The sequence below is a fragment of the Chelonoidis abingdonii genome, chromosome 2 (genome assembly GCF_003597395.2).
Source record: "Chelonoidis abingdonii isolate Lonesome George chromosome 2, CheloAbing_2.0, whole genome shotgun sequence".
Taxonomy (NCBI): Eukaryota; Metazoa; Chordata; order Testudines; family Testudinidae; genus Chelonoidis; species Chelonoidis abingdonii.
The window spans coordinates 215,978,429-216,001,499 of record NC_133770.1 but is presented as its reverse complement, the minus strand read 5'-3'; the positions used below and the strand labels follow the sequence as shown (position 1 = coordinate 216,001,499).

Genomic DNA, 23,071 nt, shown 5'->3' with positions numbered 1-23,071 from the left:
CTTAATAGGTATAAAATGAATGTGCACACAAAGTAGAAACTTGCACGTTGTGTGTCATGCATCAAGTTTTTAAGAAAGTGGCGTACTATAGAACTCAAAATATGGGGACTATTAGATATTTTTATTAAAGTTTTAAAAAGACTGTATGCACTGAGTCTTCAAAGTCACGGTGTATAATAAAGAAATAGATGTCTAAATTAAAACTTCTGGTACTTTTGATATTTACATGTGTCATAAATAGATAGCTAAGGGTTAATGTTTCTTTCACCTGTAAAGGGTTAACAAAGAGAACCAAACACCTGACCAGAGGACCAATCAGGAAACTGGATTTTTTCAAAGCTCAGGGGAGGGAGTTTTTGGGTCTGTGTCTTTGTCTGGCTCTCAGCTATGAGAGGGGATTTTTTCTTTCTTTCTATCTTCAAGCTTCTAATCTTCAGTTTCAAAGTTGTAAGTACAAAGTAGAAAAACAATAGGCTGTTGTTGTGGTTTTTTTGTATTTACATGTGTGTAGTTGCTGGAATGTTTAAATTGTATCTCTTTTGAATAAGGCTGTTTGTTCATATTTTTCTTTTAAGTAGTAGCCCTGTGTATTGTCAACTTAATGCAGAGATCATATGTTCATGTGTTTTTCTTTCTTTTTTATATAAGCTTTCTTTTTAAGACTTGTTTGAGTTTTCTCTCTGGTAGGCTAAGGAACGAAGGGAGGGGAATTTCTTTGTGTTAGATCTACGGAAGGTAAAGCTCTGCAGCACCAGGGAATTGGTGGAGGGGGAAGAGAGAGAGAATCATTTCTGTTTCCTTGTATTTGGGGTTTGTCTCTTTGTGGAATAGAGGCGACGTGTTCTTGGTATGTGATGTAAAGAGATTGCATCAGTAACTCTCAGGTTAGCCCAGAGAGGAAAGTCTGGGTGGGAGAGAGAGGGGAAGGGAAGTGGGTTATTTCCCTTGTGGTAAGACTCGGGGCATCTGAGTCTTGGGGTCCCCAGGGAAGGGTTTGGGAGACCAGGAGGGAGCCAAAACCCTGGAATTTTTGGCTGGTGGCAGCGAGATCAAATCTGAGCTGGTAATTAAGCTTAGAGGGGTTCATGCAGGCACCCAGATTTCTGGACGCTAAGGTCCAGATCTGGGAAAGCTTATGATAACATATTAGGATATTTAATTTTTGTACTGCTGTTTCTTCAGGTGATACACCTTTTTATGCGGATTCGTTGGTTGGAACATATAGTAAGATTATGAACCATAAGAACTCTCTTACCTTCCCTGATGATAATGATATCTCTAAAGATGCAAAAAACCTTATATGTGCCTTCCTAACTGACAGGTAAAATAGCCCGAAGTTTTATTCAGAATTTTAAATAAATACTTCATTTTTGTTAATGACATTTTCTTTTCTTGTGACCAAAACAAACAAAAAGCATTTTGTGTATGCATGATTTTCTAGTGGTATTTTAACAGTTGAACAGTATCAAAAACACCCATTGTTCTGACCTTTTATGTAATATATTTCTGCTACTATATAGACACTGTCACAGTTGTGAGGTCAGCTGTACCGTCTTTCCTTTTTCTTGTCTCTCTGAGTGCACCTCCATCAGGTTTACTTATTTCCATTTTTTCTTCCCTTCTCCCGTTCCCTGCTCCTCTTTACCTTTCTTGGGCTGGAATCTCACATTTTCTCCACTAATTTGACCAGGACGCCTGTACGCTACTGTGTATTCCAGCTGCATATCCTCCCATAGGTCTGACTAGGTTTCAGGCATCTGCATTTCCTCTGGGAACCAGTGATGATCATATTGACCAAAGCCTTAAAACAAACTATTTATTTATTTATTTATTACTTGGAACAAAACATTACAGAAATTTTTTTTAAAACACAGCCTGCATATTTAGTCTCATCTAATCTTATGCTTCACTGCAAGCTTAGATGGGCTTTTCCTTTAAGTTACAAGAACACAACTCACATTCTCTTAAAAAGTAAAGATCCTCTGTGTGTCTCATTCTGATTCCCCAGGTAATAAGGGCAGTGGAGCCAGAGAACTTTGTTGGGTCAGTTGCTAGCATTTCAAATGATATTCCACTCTCATCAATAGGGCCTGCAAATAAGAATAGACTTGAAATATCAATTTGGCATTCATATCTTAATTTAGCATTTAATTCACAGTTTGTACCCAGGAGAAGTGTTTTTCATCATGAGAATTTTTGAATTGCTAATTTGATATAGCACTTTCTACATTGCTAAATGGAAGTTACTTGATTTTAGAATAAATTAATAACCCTTAAAAACAGAATTCATGCTTACCTGGGAACTACCAGGTAATTGAAAACGTTGATGGGAAATCAATCTTTTAAATTCCATAAAAAGACAATATGGGAAAGTTTAATTCTGGACATTTCAAATTCAGTTTTTCTCGTGGGATTTTGAGAGCATGGGGTTAAATGTTATCCAGGCTCCAACAGTGTAAGCAGATATCTAGGTGAGTATGTGGCAAGAGAAGAGAAAATCCTAATTTTTAAATCCAGTTTTCTCTTCAGAACTTTTTAGATTATTATAAGGGTAACATTTTATTTTATGGTAGTCCGCTGGACTACCAAAAAGCTAATTGTAATAATTTATTTCAATTTTAGAGTGAACCTTTTAGTTTTTATCCTAGCCTTTATCTCTGCCCTAATATTGTTGTCTTTCTCTTTCTCCTATGTCATCTTTCTCAGTCTGTTTGTGTTTTCCTTGTCTTGCCTTTTTTTTCCCTCTCTGCTCTTTTTATTGCTTTATTTTTTACTTTTTTTTTCATTTGCATTGTAGCCAAGTAGCAGTGGTCTGCATGTGGAAATGCTACATAGGAAAGTTGACTTGAGTCATATGGAGCAGTATTATTGATTACTTGGTTCTGCTCTTTCTGAAAGTGTGTGAGTGCTGTCAGTGAATACTGTTTATATTGTAAAGAACTTGGATAAGAGATAATGGGCCTGATTTTCCTCTTACATACAGCAAATGAAACTGCCTTTTATGGAGTTACTGATTTACAGCAGCGGAAGTGAGAGGATAATTGGGCCCAGCTCTTAAATTAGAGGGACACTGCTTTACCTGCAAATTTGATAGTGTAAGGCCTTGTGTACACTTAAGTTTATTTTGTATGCCCAAAGGTGTGAATTTAAATGAATATAATTATATCTGTAGACATCATCATCTCCTGTTAGGTACTCTAATTATAGAATAAGAGTGGAGTTGGTTAGTTAGTTGATTTGTTTGTTTAGCTTATGTCACTTATAACTGTGGCATTTTTGGTTTAAGCTAAACCAAAAATGCCACAGTTATACCTGAATGAGAGTCCATATATATCAGGGCGGGGAGAGGGAGCAGTGTTATACAGATGATAAAAAATATATAGACTCATAGACTTTAAGGTCAGAAGGGACCAATATGATCATCTAGTCTGACCTCCTGCACAAAGCAGGCCCAGAATCCTACCCATCCACTTCTATAACAAACCCCTAACCTATGTCTGAGTTATTGAAGTCTTCAAATTGTGGTTTGAAGACCTCAAGCTGCAGAGAATCCACCAGCAAGTGACCCATGCCCCATGCTGTAGAGGAAGGGGAAAAACCTCCAGGGCCCCTATCAATCTGCCCTGGAGGAAAATTCCTTCCCGACCCCAAATATGGCGATCAGCTAAACCCTGAGCATGTGGGCAAGACTCACCAGCCAGACTCAGATCCCAGCCCATCTAACATCCCATCACAGACCACTGGCCATACTTACCTGTATAACTGGTAAAACTTCCCTGTGGTAGACAAGACCTAAGATCAGATTGTGTTATGGGATGAAAGGAAGAAACCTCATGAACCTACTTGTGCTGGTATAGGGCATTTTATATCACAACTTCAGAGAAACTAAAGCTTTTATACTGCCCTTAGTTGGCAGATGTAAACTCTCACCTCTGAACTCTAGGATATTTGAATCACTCTCGTTAACAGAAAGGAAAAAAGCTTACATGGTATTTTTTTTAAATGTTTATAGGGAAGTGAGGTTAGGACGAAATGGTGTAGAAGAAATCAAGCGACATCTCTTCTTCAAAAATGATCAGTGGGCTTGGGAAACTCTTAGAGACAGTAAGTAGTTCTTTGTACTGAAGCAGTAATATTCTCTTATTTACATGGTGTGTCAGCAAAAGTGATGTCACCTCTCTGTTCTAATGGAAGGCTTTTCTCTCTTTAAATATTGAATTAATGTAATTAGTGAAGTATAGAACAAAATTTTGAGCAAGTCTGTTTAGATTTTCCACACAGTTCAGGATTTTCTTCAGTCTATTTTTTTCTTTTAGCAAATGCCGGGACCAGATCCGTTTCTTAGCAATATTGTCTTCTATATTTATTATGCCTTAATTCATAATGATATCGTAAGTTTCTGGAAAGTAAGTGGCAATAGAAAGTTTCGATATGGAATTAAAATGTCTTAAATGTTTGTGGTACAGAATGTATCTGTCTACTTGCTTATTGGTTTGAGCCATAGAAAGCATATTATCACTGTGCTCCGGGAACTATATTTTTCTAAGTACAATGTTTGTTTGAGTTATCTGAAAAATTCTCCTCTGGGTGATCACACAGCATAGATCAACTGGTAACTTCTTGCTAACCATGTCTCAATTTGAAAGTCTGTGAGCTGGAGGCAAAGTTTTCAGTATAGGGTCACTCAACTCTGGCATTCGTTCTCCCACTGGTCTGATAAAACCACGTCAGTTTAACTTTTAGAACACCATGTAAAGCCTGTTTGTTCAGGTTTATTCCTGGGAGGGATAATGCTGTGGCTTACTCATTTTTATAGCTTGATTCCGGGTTGAATCTCTTCATCTTTATTTTTAATAAAGATTATTTAAATTTTTTTCATAAACCAAACTCACAAGGATAAAGGTTTTTGTATAAGGTAAGAACTGTGATGTCACACTTTTTCAGAGTGGATGGTATGAGGTCATGCTCATCAAGTCTAAGGAGGCAGATTTTTACGGAAGAGGGTAATGGCTGATAATGATGTAGTTCAGTGTTCTTTGAGTATATGTTAGTGTGGATGTCTCACCATGAGGCAGCCCTTATGGCTTCAGGCATACTACATGAAGTACAGGCTACTATGGAGAATGTGCCCTACAAGGGAAGTTAGCTCATCATCCCGAGAACAGATAAAGCACTCTATTTCCTCAAGGGCTGTGATGTGATTCCTGGGGATCTATGCACTGGCTTCATATAGAAAGCCATAGTAGTACCAGCCCCAACAAAGGCAGAAGGCCCCACCCTGTTCTTGCAGTTGACAACCAAATTACCAACAAGGAAAGAAGGCCAGATTTGACAAGAGCATTGTGAGTCACACTGGAGCCAATCTGGGACTTATCCCCAATTTTGGGAACTGCCTTGCCCATTTCCACCATGCTAGGGGGGCCATCACAGCTGATAAACGGATATTAGACATTGCCTAAGGTTAGCCTATACATTTCCAATGCATGCCTCCTATCCACCCCCTTTCCCTGTGCCTCTTCAGGGACTCTTCTCATGAGAGCCTGTTAAAGTGTTGTGTCTAGGAGCTGTAGGAGACATACTGCAAGAGTATGGGGGAAGAGGCTTCTACTCCTGAAGGCAGGAGTTTTTTGTTCTGTACTAGACATGAGGAGACTGAACAAATACAAATGCTGCCTCAGATTCAGGATAGTAACATTTTTTGATTCCATCACTTCATGCTTAAGAACGGTGTGCAACTCTTGACTTGCAAGATGCATATTTCCATGTAGCCTCCATCTAGTCCACATGTAGTAGTTATGGTTCACATTGGGGTCCCAGTCATAACCAACACAAGATACTACCATTTGGACTCTCCACAATCTGAAAGTCTTCACAAAGTGCCTGTCAGTGATAGCGACATGTCTCAGAAGAAAGGGCATTTGCTCTTGCCCTTACCTGGACAACTGGCTGATCAAGGGAACATCTCAGCAGGAGATGGCATAATTCCAGGCTTGCTGCCATCTCCCTGTTATCTCAATTGAGCATCCTGGTGAACTACAAAAAATAATTTCTCTTGCCACTTTAGATGATCAAGTTCACAGGGGCCTTTGTTGACTCCAGGTTGATGAAGGCATACCTTCTTGAAGATAGCATACTTTCCTGTCAGTGCAATTGCTAGGGTTCAAGAAAAAATCAAACCTGACCACATTTATCTGGAACTGCTAGGCCATATGTCAGTGTGCACATATGTGATGCCACTTGCCAGATTTCACCTGTGACTGCTCTGACTTTGCCTCATATTGGTTTGTTTCACTGGGGAGCACCAAATGAGCAAGAAGGTCATGGTTCCACCTCACATGGTTGCTGAACTGGGATGGTGGAAGAAACCCACAAACGTGTGGAAGTGTACTGTTCTTCTGCCATCTCTCTGACAAGGACCTTAATCACGGATGCCTCACGGACAGGTTGAGGAGTCAGCTGGGTCACTTACAAATGCAAAGGACCTAGTCTCCAGAGAACATGGAGCTCCACATCAATGTTCTGGAGCTCAGAGCCATCAGAGTAGAATCCATGACAGTCTTATCTGTTCTTCAAAATTCCACATTGCACGTCCTGGCAAGATGACACCTCTGCCATGCGCTGGATAAACAAGCCAGGAAGCATAAGCTTCTCTCTCCTCTGTCTGGAAGATCTGAAACCCAAGCAATGGTGCCACCCACACAAGTTAGCCCCCATGGCTTTTCACTTCCCAGGAGTTAACTTGGCAGACTTCCTGACTAGGCCATCTGTAATTTCTCTTGAGTGATCACTGCAGATGTCCATCAGAGATCTGATATTCCTTTGTTACAGTATCTGTTTCCCACCAATGATTAGAACTATTCCAGACCATGCCTGAGTCTGGGCTTGATACCAGATGCCTTCCTTCTTCAGTAGTCCCAAGCTTCCTATATGCCTTTCCACTGATTTTTCTGATCTTCAGAGTGAGTTCCAAAATGAGGAGAAAAAGTCACTATATTGTTCTCATAGATGGCCTGGTGGGGTAAGAACGTGGATTCTGCTGCCAGTGCAGAGGCCAAGGGTTCAAATCCCCATCTGGCTGTGGTAGGCGACTGAAAATTGCTGTACCTAGAATCTATTAATGTAAGCTCCACACTGGCAGAGGCAGTTTTGGATGACAGATCGGTTGCAGATATACATTTAGTTTCTGGACTGCCTACACCTGATCTTCCAACACTATGAACAGCTACTGTAATGACCCACTATCTCAAACTTGGGTCTGCAGGATTCCTAGGAGTGGCCACGCTCCAAAGCTCCACTTGGTAGCCTACTGGCAACTGCTTACCTAGGATCCATGAATCCTAGCCTGAATTTGAGGCTCCACCCCTGAGGTCCTATTGGCGGAGTCTCAGAGCTGCTGGCTGTACTTAATCCAACAATAGGAACAGGAAGCTGTTTAAACAACTGGACTCCACCCTGTCCCAGACTGTTTGCCTTGCGCTTCCTGCTCGTGCTCCCTTGGCTTGATTTTTTTTTATTTTATTTTATTTATTTATTTAGGCATCCTGACCTGGCTTGACTCCTGGCATCTGACTTGTGGTTCCTGATCTCCAATTTTTTCTCCAGCCTCTAACCTCCTAGTATCCTGAGCTGGCTTGACTTTGGTTCCTGACTCCTGGTTCTGATCTCAAATTTGTCTCTTGCTTCTGATCCCCGTATCCTCACTTTTGACAACTATCTCACGAATGTGGACTCTGTCTCTGACCATTAGGTCGTGCTGCCCACGACCTGGTTGTGACAGCTACTCTATCCAGACCCAAAGTCACTGCACCTGATTGTGTGGGTTATTGGCTGGTTGAATACCCCAGACAAGGGCTGCTCTGTACAGGTCCAGAAAATCCTGATACAAAACAGGAAAATGTCAACAAGAAAGACTTACTCTAAGTGGAAGACATTTTCAATATAGGCACATCAATGGGGTCTGGATTCAGTTCAGGTCTTAGGCAAGGATCTCCAGTATCATCTGTTGTTCTGAAGGAAGCTGGCCTTTCATTCAGTTCTGTTAAGATCACTTTGCAACAATTTTACTTTTCATTCACTGTTATCATTCTCTCTTTTCTCATCTGACCATATCAGAGTTCCTCCATAGGCTAATAAATATTTACTAACTGGTTGAAGAACTTATTCCTGCCTGGGAGCTCAACAACATTATTTTCCACATCCTAATGGAACCTCTCAGAATGCTCCTGAGAACAACATAAGCTTAAATTAATCTTCCTCGTGGCTGTTACTTTGGCCAGAAGAGCGTGTGAGCTTCTGGCACTTACGTTGAGCTTCCCTATACAACACCCAACAGAGACAAGATGGTACAAGACCTCATCTGAAATTCATTCCCAAGGTGGTCTCAGATTTTCATCTAAACCAATCAACCTACTTTTCTTCCTGAAACCATACTAAGCACTGGGAGAAAAGCAATTGCCTATACAGTAGAACATCAGAGTTACAAACACCTCGGGAATGGACGTTATTTGTAACTCTAAAATGTTCATAACTTTGAACGAGATATTATGTTTTTTCGAAAGTTTACAACTGAACATTGACTTAATATCGCTTTGAAACTTGACTATGCACAAGAAAAATGCTGCTTTCCTTTTTATTTTAGTAGTTTAGGTTAGTTGTGTTCAATATTTCACTTTATTACGTTGACAAGACCAAACTGTTCAGTCCGTCACCCAGTCTGTTTCTCATTATAGCCAGTCATTCTAAAAATCGAGCCATCTCATCAAGATGACTTTTAAAATGGATACACAAAAAATCTCATCATGTTGCCAGTTGGCTGGTGTACCTCTTCCTTCGTATATCAGACTCACTCCACCAAAGGTCAGGCTGCATCATTGCCTGCATCAGATATGTACCAGTATCAGAAATCTGCAAAGCAATGATATAGAGTAATCTACTGACTTCTGTCAGACAATTTTTGCTTGGACTTAGCTGGTAGAGCAGTAGTAAAATCATTATTCAAGTGATTTAGCTGGAACTCCTTATTACCACCTTCCCAGGGGGATACTGCTTCCCAGTTGTTTACCTAGAATCCACACTGACATGTACTCAAAAAAGAAAGCAAGGTTATTTACCCTCCGGTAACTGATTCTTTGAGATGTTGTTGGCAGTGAGGATCCAATGACCTGCGGGAGCTCCCCTCCCATTTCTGCTTTTTGGAGCTTTCAGTTATCACAGGATTTGAGTTGTGGGGGAACCGAAGGAGGGTGTTGGCTGGCCCATTCTTTTTGCCCTCGTACGGGAGTATAACAGTGTATAAGTACAGTTGCGCGCGCACACACACACACACACACACACACACACACACACACACACACACACACACACACACACTTTACTATTCAGAAGAATCTGATTGCACACATGTGCACCTACGGTGAGATCTGCAGTGACGACTTACAACTTTTTGAAGAATGAGAGTTACAGAAGGATAAGTAACCATTCTTTTCTTTGCTGCTGGTGCAAATAGTTGCCCACAGAGGGGCTTGTGGCAAGACCAAAGGATGCATGATTATAAGGCATGAGAGTAATTATATCTCCTTGTTATACAAATAGTTTTAAAAATAATTTAAAAAAACCTATAACTTTGATTTGAACCCAAAATAAACTTTTTTCTTGAAAGAACAAGAACAGTGTAAGTGCATATGATAAATGGATAGATTTGAATGCAAAAATTGCCTGATGAAAGCCAACCTTTGTAAAGCCAACACAGTTCTTCAGTTATTGAAAATATGGGGCTTTTGTTTGTACCTTAACCTCTTGGAGAACTGAGGGCCAGATTCTCTGCTGCCCCAGAATTTAGATCCAGTCAGTGGGGAATTTCCCTTGCTCGTAGTCTCCAAACAGTCTTTGTCAGTTGGGGATTGGGCAGTACATGCTCTGATCAAACCTCTTTCTGTCTTTGTATGTCCCTGACATGCCCTCTGAACCATGGCTGAGTAGCGAAGGACGGGTAGTGCAGGAACCAAGTATTGCTCTGCTCCAACTGAAAACTCATCAACACCAACAGAATTCTCATCTGGTCAAATCTGGCTTCTTTCTGCCTCTCTCTCACTGCCAGATTGGCACAAAGGAGCCAGAACTCCCAAGAGAATCACTAAAGAACTTAGTGATTCTTCACTGGTCTTCACTTCAATTTTTGTTTCTGACCTCTTCTATTGACTTTTCATGATGTCCATGGTTAACTTGACAGGATCAGGGCCTTAACTTAGTTCTATGTATTACATAGCACAAAAGTGAACTGCTGTACCTGCACAGTGCCCTACTGAATCTGCATTCCCCCATATGCTATAGGATCGAGACCTAATTTGTTCAGATGATCGCTGTCACATCTGTCTACCTACTGACACACACACATCCCTAAATGTCAAGTCATGACTATTTAAAATAACACAAAAATTATTGACTCTAAGACTGTAACAGAAGGGGCAATTCTAATATTGATCATAACATTTACATTTATTTGTCAATTAGCTGGTTATCATTTGAGTGGAATGATGATCATTTTATTTTATTCTAGCTGTAGCACCAGTTGTTCCTGATTTAAGTAGTGATATTGACACTAGTAACTTTGATGATTTGGAAGAAGACAAGGGAGAGGAAGAAACATTCCCTATACCAAAAGCATTTGTTGGCAACCAGCTACCTTTTGTAGGATTTACATACTACAGCAACCATCAGTAAGTATGGAGGAAACAAACTGTTATGTACTATCACCAAATTTTGTATTTTTGATTCTTATTTACATATTTTTGTGTATACGCAAGCTCGCGCTCTCTCTCTCTCACACGCTCGCGCTCTCTCTCTCTCTCTCACTGTATATTTAGCTGTGTAATAGTGAAAAATTCTAGTGTGTCATAATTTGTGGTATTTACATGAAAATGGTATCACTGCTAGATGTTGGTGTTTTAAAATGTTACAGGAGTTTTGTAGTCAGGTCAGTGTTACTGATTCTGAATTAACCATACATATAATAACATTACTGTAATTTGGCTTAGAAAGTGTATTAGGCACCTACTAGATGGAATCACATACAAAGGGTTAGAGTAGTTCGAGTATGTCTGTGTGATGCCAGAAGGATGAGGGCAAAACCAGTGATCCCAGGGCAATGAAAAGTCAAATGCAGCCAAAACGCACTTTATCCCCAGGATGATGTTCCTTGACTTTGCTTGGGGACTTTCTTTTAGATCAGTTTCTAGCTAATAGATATCTGGTAAATTTAAGGTCTCCTCATGGCTGCTAGAAAGGATAAGGAAGTTTCTCGTTCTTACTTGGCTGTTGTGAAGCTAGTGGCTCCACTACTCCACTCTACCTCTTAGTCTTTTTTTTTTTTTTTTTTTCTTTTAAAGTTCTCCCAAGCAGCAGCATGAAATTGACATGATTTTTATAATTTGCACTACTGCCCGTGAGGTTTTAAATAACATCAGTTCAAACTGCATGCATTGCTATTTGTATGGTCAATACTATTCAGTAGCATAGATTATGTTGCTAGCAACAATGGTTAAAGGTTGCCCAACACCTTCTAAGATCCTCTTTTCAGTTGCTTATAACTAGGCTTCCATGTCTGTCATGGAGATCGTGGAAGTCAGATTCCCTGACTTCCTGTGATCTGTGACTTCTGTAGCAGCCAGTGTGACTGGCCCCAGAGCTACCCAAGCAGCTGTCCCTGGGACCAGCTGCTGAGGCAGCCCTGGGGACAGCCACGCCAGCTGGTACTGGAGCAGCCCCAGCCCCGGTGCCAGCTGCATTGGATGCTGCTCTGGGAGCCCCTGGCAGTGGTTCTGGGGTGGCTGGCACTGGGGCTCCCCCCTCTGGCAGTGGCCGGAGCAGCTGCTGGCGCCCTGGGGCTCCCTCCCCAAGAGCCTTTCCCCCCCAGATTAAATCAGGAATATTATGATATAAGTAATGAACAAGTCAGGGCTGTGAATTTTTGTTTTTTGGACATGACCTGTCCATGACTTTTACTAAAAATACTCATGATTAAATTGTAACCTCACTTATAATTTGCTGACCTTAGCTGTTGAGACTGATATTTTTCCATGCCAGGTGTCTGCCTCAGGCAAGTTTGTTGTTGTTTTTTTTTCTTGGACAGGTTCAGTTAAAAAATCAGGTTAGCTCTTTGAGAATGAGGCTAGGGAAAAATAAATTGTTTTGTCCTTGTTAAAGTATATTATGGAGAAGCTATAATACCTCTGTGCTTTGGAGCTGGGACTTGAAATTTGGCAGGTGACTCGCCTATGTGTCAGATATGTGCTTCTAGCCATCCCTGTACAAATCTGCCCAAATTTTGGATAAGTTTATAAGCCTCTGAAAATAACAATTTAGACTTGCTCGCTAGTGGTTTGTTAGAGGCTGGCAGCTAAATTCTGTAAAAATTCCAGCTGTGCTGAGCATGCTCTATCCCCACAAAGCACTTGTGGGTATGTACCAACCAAGCTATACATGTGTCATCTGCTTACTCCTGGGGCTGCAGGAGCTGAGAATAACTTTCCCTGCAGTTGTTCTTCCTGGCAGACAGGGACCACTCTAGTGTGAGGCGCAAGAATTAAAAATAGAGAGGCTGTCTCTCCTGTCCTCCCAGTGCCCCTCTGCTGGTGCCCAAGCATTCTGGAGGAAACTTTCTGACTTGAATTTAAAGAGGTGAGGAGTAAAGTGGGGACAGGAGTAGGCTGAGGTTGATACTGGAATGCTGAGACAAGAGCTGGGGGTGATAGAAGATGGGAACAGGTATTGGAGTCGAGATGGGGAGGAATAGGGAGCAGAGGAGGGGATGGGGCAGAGTGGATAGCAACCAAAGGGAACAGAAGATGGAAACCCAAGTTGGAGGCATACAGGGTGGACAGGATCAGAATAATCTGTAAACACTAAAGCACATAGTTGTTGAGAACCTGGAATAGAACCCAGGATTCCTGAGTTGCAGCATCTCTTTAATGTGGTTTTCACACATACTTGTTTAACATTTCAGAAAACCTGAGTGCTAAACAATGTTAACTGAAATTAAAAAGCACAAATTCAAAACTAAAGAAAGGAAATGCTTTATGTGGTGCATAATTAACCTGTATAACTCAGTGCTACAAGATAGTATTGAGGCCAAGAGCTTTGGCTTGATGAAGTGCCCTTTGAAGTCAACTGTAATCTTTTCATTGTCTATAGTGGGCTTTGGATCAGATCCTTAGTGTAGGAGTCAGAAAAATAGGATTCAGAAAAAGCTAGGACATTCTTATTATAATGCTATCCCTAGATATACTAGATAGAATAAAAATGTATAGGGTGTATAAACCCACTTGCTTCAGAGCTTAAGCCAACCATTGACCGACTGACTGGGGGACACCTCCCACTGCCACAAATAAGTTACTTCATTATAGATATTTTACACCTTCCTTTGACACATCTGTTTCTGGCCATTGTTTGGGTAGGATACACGACTAAATGGACCACTGGTCTGATCCAGTAAGTTTTAAGGGATAGTACCCTACAATCTACTTTATACTCCCTATTTTAAAATAATCTTGTAGCTATTCCTCCAGGTTCTAAATGTTCTGTTTTTAATTCAACCACTCCCTTCCTGTGGAATAAAAAACACATGCACAAGAACCACTGCTTTGCTATTGTAATATTGCCATCCAGTTGTCCAAGGAAACACAAACCATATATACCCTGTGCATTGTTTTGCATTGTTGATAGAAGCACCAATGATATTGTTTTAAAATAAGAACTTCTTACATTTGTTTTCGAATACAGTATTACAACAAAAGGACAAATTTTGGCCGTCTCAGCACACATTTTTATAAGGGGGAAAAGGTTCTTGAGAGCCTGTAATCACACCTGTGAAGGACGCAGCCTCAGTGTTGCAGGCAGCACTCTAAGTGCAAGGAGATTGAGATGGCTAGCGCTGACCATCCCAAGGGGAGTGTTATCAGGCAGGATCATAGCCCCATATCTTTTTATGTACTTGATAGTACTCCAGATGCTGGCATTGGGGAAAGCAGATACTATACCTCTTAAGTATGTAACACGTGCCACTTCTGAACATGCTTCCCCAAAGTTTCTGGAATCATTCTGCCTTTTACAGGTATAGTACTTATAGGCACCACTGCTTAGCTGCTACTTTCTCTGTATTCCCCTTCCCATCATGGCTTTGTTTGTAGTTATCACACTAGAATCCAATGTACCCAAAAAGCCACAGTAACTCCTGTTCCTTTGAAGTTGCAGGAAAAATATTATTTGTCTAATGGAAAAAGTAGGGCAATAAATATATTTTTAATTTCAAGGATGAGATTTTGGGTTGCGTTTCACAGACCTCAAAGTCCAGTGGAAGGAAGGGCTAAGGTTACTTTAAGCCACCTTTGCACCTTCCTGATTCTGGACTACCTTAAGGAGCCAAAGTGGCCCCAGGTGTAAGTTAGGCAGTCTAACTTACGGGAGCTGTCTGACTTATGGCAGCCTGTCATTTTCTGCCTAAGGGTAATAACGTTCCCCAAAATCTCCTCAGTACTCTGTGCTGCAGCCTTCCTCCCAGCACATCCATCCCACCCCTAGTCCTGCTCCAGACACTCTCCTTACATCAGGATGTGGGAGGGAGTCCTCCGAAGAGTGTCTGTGGCTGTCTTTTGCATGCTAAGCTTCTTCTTCCTAAAATGGATCCAGGGCTTGTGGAGCCCCTTTATGCCATTCTGTCTCCTTTACTCAAGCATAAAAATGTAGGAATTGGGAGCAGAATCTCATCCCAGGCTTTTAAGGTAATCAGGAAATTGTTTGCATTTATTTATCTAACTTTCATAATCCATGACAAATATGCGTACACAGTCATGGCAAATAAACATATATATCTACTCGATACGCCAAATAGATACCATTACGTAAAAAAGGAATACTGTTAAAGAACCCTGTGCTGCAAGTCCATCTATCTGTGGAACTCCTGTTAACTTCACTGGGGGTTCCATACCCATAACCTCTGCAGAATTGACTTCTGTGGTACTACTCCTGTGAGAGAAATTAAGCACATAAGTGTGTGCTAGATCAGTGCCCAAGAGAGTGTTGAAACCTGGAACACAAAACTTTTAAGCTATTAAAAAAGGAGGTACTTTTTTTTCCTAGAAGAAGAATGGTAAAAACTGCGGATTTCTACTTAACATAAGACAAATTATACAATGAACTGTATGTTTTTTTTTAATTAAATGTGTTTACATCTTATAATAAACGCAAGCACTAAAAATCTGTCCTTACAGCCCCCTTGGCTAGCTGGATCTCACAGAGACTGGAATCTTTGGAGATCCTTTTAAACTAGCTTACTCTGTTTTTTCTATCTCATAATCTTGCTTTTAAATATTTTTAATTAAATATTTTGTTATAGGTGTTTATCTGCCTCTGCAGAAAATTCAAATGACAACAGAACAAGTTCCAGTATAGATAAAAGCCTGGTATGTATTTTGATATTAGTTTTGTGTAAACTGACAGTGGGTACACTACACACTGAAATACTGACGTAATTTTAAATGACATGAAGCTGCTTTAGTGCTTTCAAATATGGAAAATCAGTACTTTAAAACAGTATTTTAATCAGTATTTAAATCAGTATTTTAACTGGGACATAGCTTTAAGAGCTAGCAGGGAAATAGAATTTCAGTTCTGAAAAATAAATCAATATTTTAGAAGAAAACTGTCCTGAATTGGAATGAAAAATGCTGAAATCTCAGAATTTTCACTGAATTGAAATTCCACAATATTTAGTTTTAAGAAACACCAAAACATTTCCATAATAGAAAAGTTTTGGTTTTCCAAAATAAAATATGCTCCCTGGAAGCCAGATTTGCAGTAACATGTCAGGCAGGCCGCAGAGCTAGGAAGCCAGGCAGCCTGTTACTAGGCCAACCAGGGAGCAGGAGGCTGCTCAGCTCCCCAGAGAGCCAGCCAGTGCGGGATCTAGGGATCTCTGGGAGCCCAGCAGCGTGCTGAGTAGCTGAGAGCCTAAAAACCCTGAAACTTCTGGAGCACTTGAAGAATCAGGGAGCCTGGATGCTCTGGACACCATTGGGAGCCCCAGCTCCAGGACAGCTTGCCTAGTGAGCTGCCGAGTAATTCTGAGAGCCACAGTTCTCAAGCTCCCCATGAGACAGGATGGTGAGGAACAGGGATCCTCGGATCCCAAGCTCCCTGCCAGGTGACCTGTTGAGAAGCCTTGGAAGCCCCAGGTTCCAGAGAGGCGGCTTGGTGGGGGAAGGAAATCAGGCAGGCTCTCATTGAGGTTTTTTGTCAAAATCAATCCATTGCTGCTGAACATTTTAAAACTGGCGTTTTCTGATGGAAAAATGTTCTATCAGAAAATTTTTTGGCTGGCTCTAATAGCTATCATGCTAGGTTTGGATGCAACTAGCAGTATCCATGACTTGTTTCTATTGTCCATTCCATTAAGCAGATATCAATGACTGTCTGTTACTATTTATTGTTAATTAGTTTATAATACAAGGTGTTTTCCAAATAGAGGAAGAAAAGGAAGGCCATACAGTTGAATGAAAGGGAAAAAAAATTCAACTGCAGAACTTGCTCTGTTTTATGCCTATTTTTGATGGATCTGTATAGTTTGTTCTTAAATACTGTATTACCTACAGAAATATTTTTAAAGGGCAGAGGAACCATAAATTATGTTATCTTGTATTGGCTTAACATAATTGAGTAAGTGTTTGATTTGAAGGATGCTGATTCTTTGTGCCCATTTTGACTGGTGTCTTTTCTTGTATATTACTTCACCTGCCTTTAGTTGGTGATGTGAGAAAATAAGAACTTAAGGCCAGATTTTCAGGTATTTAGGTGCCGAAAAGTGCAGACAGGCACCTAGTGAAATTTTCAAAAGTGCCTGAGCAGGTCACCTGAGTTGCTTAGTCATTGTGAAAATTCCCGAGAAGAGCTCTTTGTCGCTTGAAAGCTTGTCTCTTTTACCAACTGAAGTTGGTCCAATAAAAGATCTTACCTCACCCACCTTGTCTCTCTAATATCCTGGGAGGAACATGGCTACAACAACACTGCAAACAAAGTTAAGTAAATGTAACACAAGATACTGCCTACATGTACAGTTCTACAAGGTGTTGAGTGCCTGCAATTTCCAGGGAACGTACTGGGTTTTGAGGATCTTCAGGACCTCATAGGATTGGACCCTAAGATTCTAGAGAGAGAAGGAATCCATAGTCCTTTAATTGAAATTCTGAATCTATTTGGAAATATGAATTAACTTTACTCATTTATTTTTATTTAACACTTGAAATTCAATGCCCATCAGAGACTAGAAGTTAAGTTCAAAAAGATTCACAAATTCTTTTGCAGTGGGTCTTCAGCCTTCCCACAACTCAGGAGGTAGAACCAGACATGTTAAATCATTATCAGGAAGGGAGTGGGAAGCCCCTAAAGATCCCAGAGAGTTTTTTTTTCTTGCCTTCTCTACTGGAGTCAGACTTTTCCAGACTTTCCCTACCTAGGGTTACCATGTGTACAGATTATCCTGGACATGTCTGGATTTTGGGGTTTTAAATAGCCATCTGGGAGGACTTTGTAAAAAATTTTTAAAAGTCTGGGATTTCCCTCCCAATGCAGAGCGCAGTTTGGCTGACAGAGCGGCTGGGCTGGATTGAGCCACTTGCACTGGGGCCTCCAGCAGCCAGAGCCCCTTCCCTGTTCCCCCCCTCCCCTTCAGACTCAGCTTGCTGTGCTGGCAGCACTCTGGGGGGGCAGGGCTGTGCACACTGCAGGGGAGTGCGGCAGCGTGTCTGGTTCCACGTGGAGCCAGACACGCTGGTCTGAGCAGCATGGTAAGGGGGCTGAGGGGTTGGAGAAGGGGTAGAGGGTTCCGGGGGACAGTCAGGGGGCGGTTGGATGGGTCAGGGGTTCTGGGTGTGGGTGGGTGGGTGTGTGTGTGTGTGTGTGTGTCAGAGGGTGGGGGTGTGGAGTGGGGTCAGGGGACAGGGAGCAGTGGGGTTGGATGAGTCAGGGGTTCCTGGGGTGTGGGGGAACAGAGGGGTTGGTGGACAGGGAGCGGGGGGGTTTGGATGAGTCGGAGGTTCCGGGAGGTGGGGCGCTGTCAGGGTGCGGGCGTGTGGAATGGGGTCAGGAAGTCAGGGGACAGGTAGAGGGTGGGATCCTAGGGGGGCATTTAGGGTAGGGTGGTCTCAGGAGCGGGCAGTCAGGGACAAGAAGAAGGGAGGCTTAGATACGGAGTGGGGTCCTGGAGGGGGCGATCAGGAGACAAGGAGCAGGGGAGTGTTGGTTGGGTTGTGGTTCTGTGGGAGGCAGTCCGGGTGGGAAGTGGGAGGGAGTAGATGGGGGGCAGGGCTACATCCCCCCCCCCCCCAATGGAGTGTCCTTGTTTTTGAAAGTTCAAATATGGTAACCCTTTCCCTACCCCACAATGCAGAACAGAAACTGAAAAGAAACAAAAACATACAGAAATGTTTTTATTCTAACTGCTCCATTTGTTGAATTCCAGACTTTTGCTGGGGTGCTATTTAGCCTCAGACTTAGCAGAAACCTCTCTGAAAGCACTTCTTTTGATAACTAAGATAACTGGCTGCAGCAACTGCTAGCACAACATGTCTGGCAGGCCTCTTAGGGAACTGCACCACACAGGCAGCTAAAGGCAAAATCCTGCAAGATTGAGTACAGAAATTCCTGGGCTGTCATCCCCAACTGCCAGTGTGGACAACTATTCCTCTCCCCTCCACACAAACAAACAAACAAACAAACAAAACCCCACCCTGGAGTAGTCAGCATGGAAAGACAAAAAAGGAGATCAACCCAGACATTGAGAAGCAAGTAGATAGTAAAGAGCCCTTCATTTACTTCTGTCCAGCTCCCATGCCCTTGCTTATCAAAGTGTGGGTGAGTCCTTATGTAACCCAACCTTATTTTCTGTGTGATTCATTCAGGCAAAATGGCTGTTCCATGTACAGGCTTCCCCTGGTCCCCCCTTATCCCTACAGATTATGGGGTTAGACACCATCCATAAAGTCAAAGGGGGTACTACTTAGGAATTGTCTCTTTCAAGGGTTACACGCTTTCTATGGCAAAGCAGTAGGTGGGACTCTCCCGTTAGATTTCATTGTCAGGGCCACTCTAAGATCTCATGATGGAGTCTACCTCCTCTGGAACAGATTGGGGAACACCCTCATATCTCAAAGCTTTGTGGCGGAGTCCAATAAACTGATAAAGCATACTGTCTTATCTAGATGGAGGACAGTTACAGAGCTTCTCCACTCTACCTCTGGATACCTCAGAGCAGCCCAGTGGTGTGGAAGAAAGCAAAATAATAAAACCAGCAGGGGCAGTCACTTGCCAAACTCCTCAGCCTCTTAAGGAGTATGGATTCTCTGTCTTCCTTTTTCCATTGGAGTACAAGAAAAGTCTCTAAAAAATAGAAAAAGGAAGTGAGGAAACATCCTGCTCAGAAGCAGGAAAAAAAATCTCTCACCTCTCCAATTTAAGATGGGTAAAGAGCATTAGAGTTTTTCCCCAAATATCAGATACCAGCAGAGCAATAGAACAGTTCCTGTAGAAAGTATTCAGAAGGAGCAGGGACAGATATCACATGAAACCTTTTCCATCATCCTACTATGGAGCCTTAGAACCTGATTTCTCAAAGCACAGATTCGGTAGGAGGGGAAGTGGTTGGGGTGAATCTCAGAGACTTAGGAAGAGCAGTCGTTTGACGACTCTTCCTGAAATGACTGACAGTTGTCTGACTCCTCAGAATAAGGAGGAGACTCAAAACAAAGCTCTTGCCCAGAGTATTTAGATACTGTTTTATAGAAGAGTAGCAACACATCTACACTTTCCTCCAGACAGCACACCTTAGGAAGAGTTACTTGAGGAAGATGACAGGATAGATAGCAAGACCACTTGGATACATTTCCTTTCAGGATATAAATTGGAACTGTAGATCCCTTTCCATGCAACTCTTAAAATATTATGAGTGAAGACTGGGGGAACCAACTAAGGCCAAGTTCCTGAAGAGACTGAAAATATTAAACATCTGGGATGTATCTTGGTGGTCCTCTTTTTATGGTGAAGAAGAGATCCTGTGTAGTAACTTTATTGTTGTAAGAGGATCTGAAGTTCTTGTTAGTGGTTTCAAAGGTTTATAAAGTGGTCATACAGTAGAAGCTGTGGAAATTTTCTCAGTTTGGCTAGGTCTTCAGGGACTGAGACATTTCTTCCCTATCAGAGGTTCCAAGGTCTGATTCAGAGCTGTTGACAGGCAGAAGATTAACTGATCTGTGGATCTCTCTACTAGAGGGGGGAAAAAAAGGAAATTTTAATGTAAATACAAATAATGTTTCCTGTATCCCTTGCAATAATAACTTTGGCTTGATCCTGTAAACACTTAAGCATATGAGTAATTTACTCATGTGTTTTCAGCAGTACTATTCAGGTACATAAAGCTTTACTCTTGTGCCTAGATGTTTGAAGGATCAGGTCTTACTCAGTTTTACATATTCTGTATAATGAAATCTGTGAGCTGAGAGAGCACTGCAGGAATAAGTTGAACTTTGAGAAATACTTTGCTTGGTTTCTCAACTGCTACAATGTATTGCTGTTGTTTTGTAATTAATCTATTTTAAAAGCCTCAAGAAGGGAATATCACACTTTAATAACCAACAAAACATAGTCTTTACATTTTTCTTCTCATGCCAGTGTTGGTGTACAGAGTGGAAACTAGTCTCTTCCATTCTTCTCTGTCATTAAATGCTTGATATAAAATAGATAGATAATGACATAATTTAGCTAGTCCAGGCAAGTGCTGGAATTATTTTACAAGTTTCGTATAATGTAATGTCTATATTTTTAATATGTGTGTCTATATACTTTAAGCTGGAAAATATGCAGAAAACTATCTATCAGTTGGAAGAGCAGCTTCAAAATGAAATGCAATTGAAAGATGAAATGGAGCAAAAGTGCAGGTGAGACTGAACTTAGATACATTTTCAGAATTAAATGATATAAAACATCAGCTCTGTAAAAAATACATTGATTACAAGCGTGATATCAATATTGCTACTATAGCAATACAGTAGTCTATAAGATTCTAGGACACAAAATAAATCACTTTAAAATGGTATCTCAGAATGTTTTTCTTGTATATTTAAAGAGGAAGATGAATTGTTTGTGTTCGCATCAGTGAAAGACACATATATTTTTACCCCTGAATATTTGAACTCCATGTTGTTTTTCCTTCCACTACCCTGATAGATTTCAAAACACCTGCAGGACACAGTGCATACATTGAGATATATATATAAAATGAACGTAAAATACTATGGTCACTACATGTATTAGAATGTTGGAGTTTAAGATTCTCCATCTTGGTAGCTTAAATGCTGCAGTACTATTGAAAGGTCCAGCTTGTGACTTTTGTTGAGATTAAGACCAATATGAGGAGCAGTTCTCTATCTGAGTACTAAATTATATTATGTTCTTGAAAAAGTAAATATCTGACAAATTACTGCCTATTCTTGCACCTTTGTCAACATGAGCATATAGCTCAAAATTTGATAATCATGGCGCTTAATGTGCACACATAGCTGTTGATCATCTTAGAAGAATTGCTACCAAAAATGGTCTTATGGAAATTCAGACCACATAATAGTATTTAGTACATAGTGTGCTCTTTACACATATCCAGAATTTCTCTGTCCACATATTGACTACCTTCCACGTGGTAACAATATGTTCAATAATTGTATACCTACAATCACACTGACATATATATTCAGTAACATCAGCATGTCTTCTGATGTCTCACAGGGTTAATAGATTTGATTTAGAGCCGTCAAGCGATTTAAAAAAATTAATTGCGATTAATCACGCAATTAAAAAAAATTAATCTTGATTAATTGTGCTGTTAAATAACAATACCACGTATTTAAATATTTTTGGATGTTTTCTACATTTTCAAATATATTGCTTTCAGTTACAACACAGAATACAAAGTGTACAGTGCTCACTTTATATTTTTTATTACAAATATTTGCACTGTTAGAAACAAAAGACATGATATTTTTCAATTTGCCTAATACAAGTACTGTAGTGTAATCTCTATCATGAAAGTTAAACTTACAAATGTGAATGGGGCGGGGGGGAAAAAAACTGCATTCAAAATAAATAATGTAAACTTTAGAGCTAAAGTCCACTCAGTTCTACTTCTTGTTGAGCCAATCCTAAGACAAAGAAGTTTGTTTACATTCTGGCAGGAGATAATGCTGTCATAAACAGATAGCTAAAGGTTAATGTCTCTTTCACCTGTAAAGGGTTAACAAACAGGGAACCCAAACACCTGACCAGTAAGACCAATCAGAGGACAAGATACTTTCAAATCTGGGTGGAGGAAGCTTGGGTGTGTGTTCTTTGTCTGTGTGTTCTCTCTAGGCTCTGAGAGTGACCACGCATACCTACAGCTCTCTAATCTTCTGTTCCAATTTTGTAAGTACAAAGGCAGAAGATAGTTTAATCTTTTTAATTGTTTTTCTGTATTTGCAACTGTATATCTGGCTGGTAGAGTTTTAATGTGTATTTGGATGAAAGTATTTTAAATTGTATTCTGCTGGAGAAAGCTTTTCTCTATTGTCCTATAGTGAAAGACCTTGTAGTATTTACCATCTAGATTACAGAGATAACTTTTGTATTTTTTTCCTTTCTTTTTATTAAAAGTTTTGGCTTTTAAGACCTGTTTGATTTTCCCTAGTTGAGGCTCAAGGGAATTTGAGTCTGTACTTACAGGGAGTGGTGGGTGAGGGAGAAAGAGGGAGGGAATCCCTTTGTTTAGATTCCCGGAGCTTGAAATCTGTATTGCCTCTGGTGTGAGTGGAAAGCCTCTGTTTTAAGATTCAAGGAGTTGAATCCATGATCTTCTGAGGGTAACCCCAGGGAGGGAAAGCCTAGGAGAGGCACTAGTGAGGAAAGAGTTTACTTTCCTTGTATTAAGATCCAGGGGGTCTGGGCCTTGGGGGTCCCCAGGGAAGGTTTGGGGAGACCAGAGTTTATCAGGTCCTCAGAA

At 40.9% G+C, this 23,071-nt stretch overlaps 1 protein-coding gene across 7 annotated transcripts in view; it reads left to right on the top strand.

The window, feature by feature from the left end:
* ROCK1 (Rho associated coiled-coil containing protein kinase 1) overlaps nucleotides 1-23,071 on the top strand; it is a 178,094-nt gene that overhangs the window by 88,488 nt on the left and 66,535 nt on the right. For 6 of the 7 annotated variants that reach the window (XM_075062959.1, XM_075062956.1, XM_075062961.1 and 3 more), the window contains 5 exons: nucleotides 1,183-1,321; nucleotides 4,013-4,104; nucleotides 10,556-10,715; nucleotides 15,389-15,455; nucleotides 20,890-20,978. In XM_075062959.1, the coding sequence (XP_074919060.1) occupies nucleotides 1,183-1,321; nucleotides 4,013-4,104; nucleotides 10,556-10,715; nucleotides 15,389-15,455; nucleotides 20,890-20,978 (547 nt within the window). The remainder of the gene's footprint in view (nucleotides 1-1,182; nucleotides 1,322-4,012; nucleotides 4,105-10,555; nucleotides 10,716-15,388; nucleotides 15,456-20,889; nucleotides 20,979-23,071) is intronic. The other variant, XM_075062962.1, reaches the window with a different exon arrangement.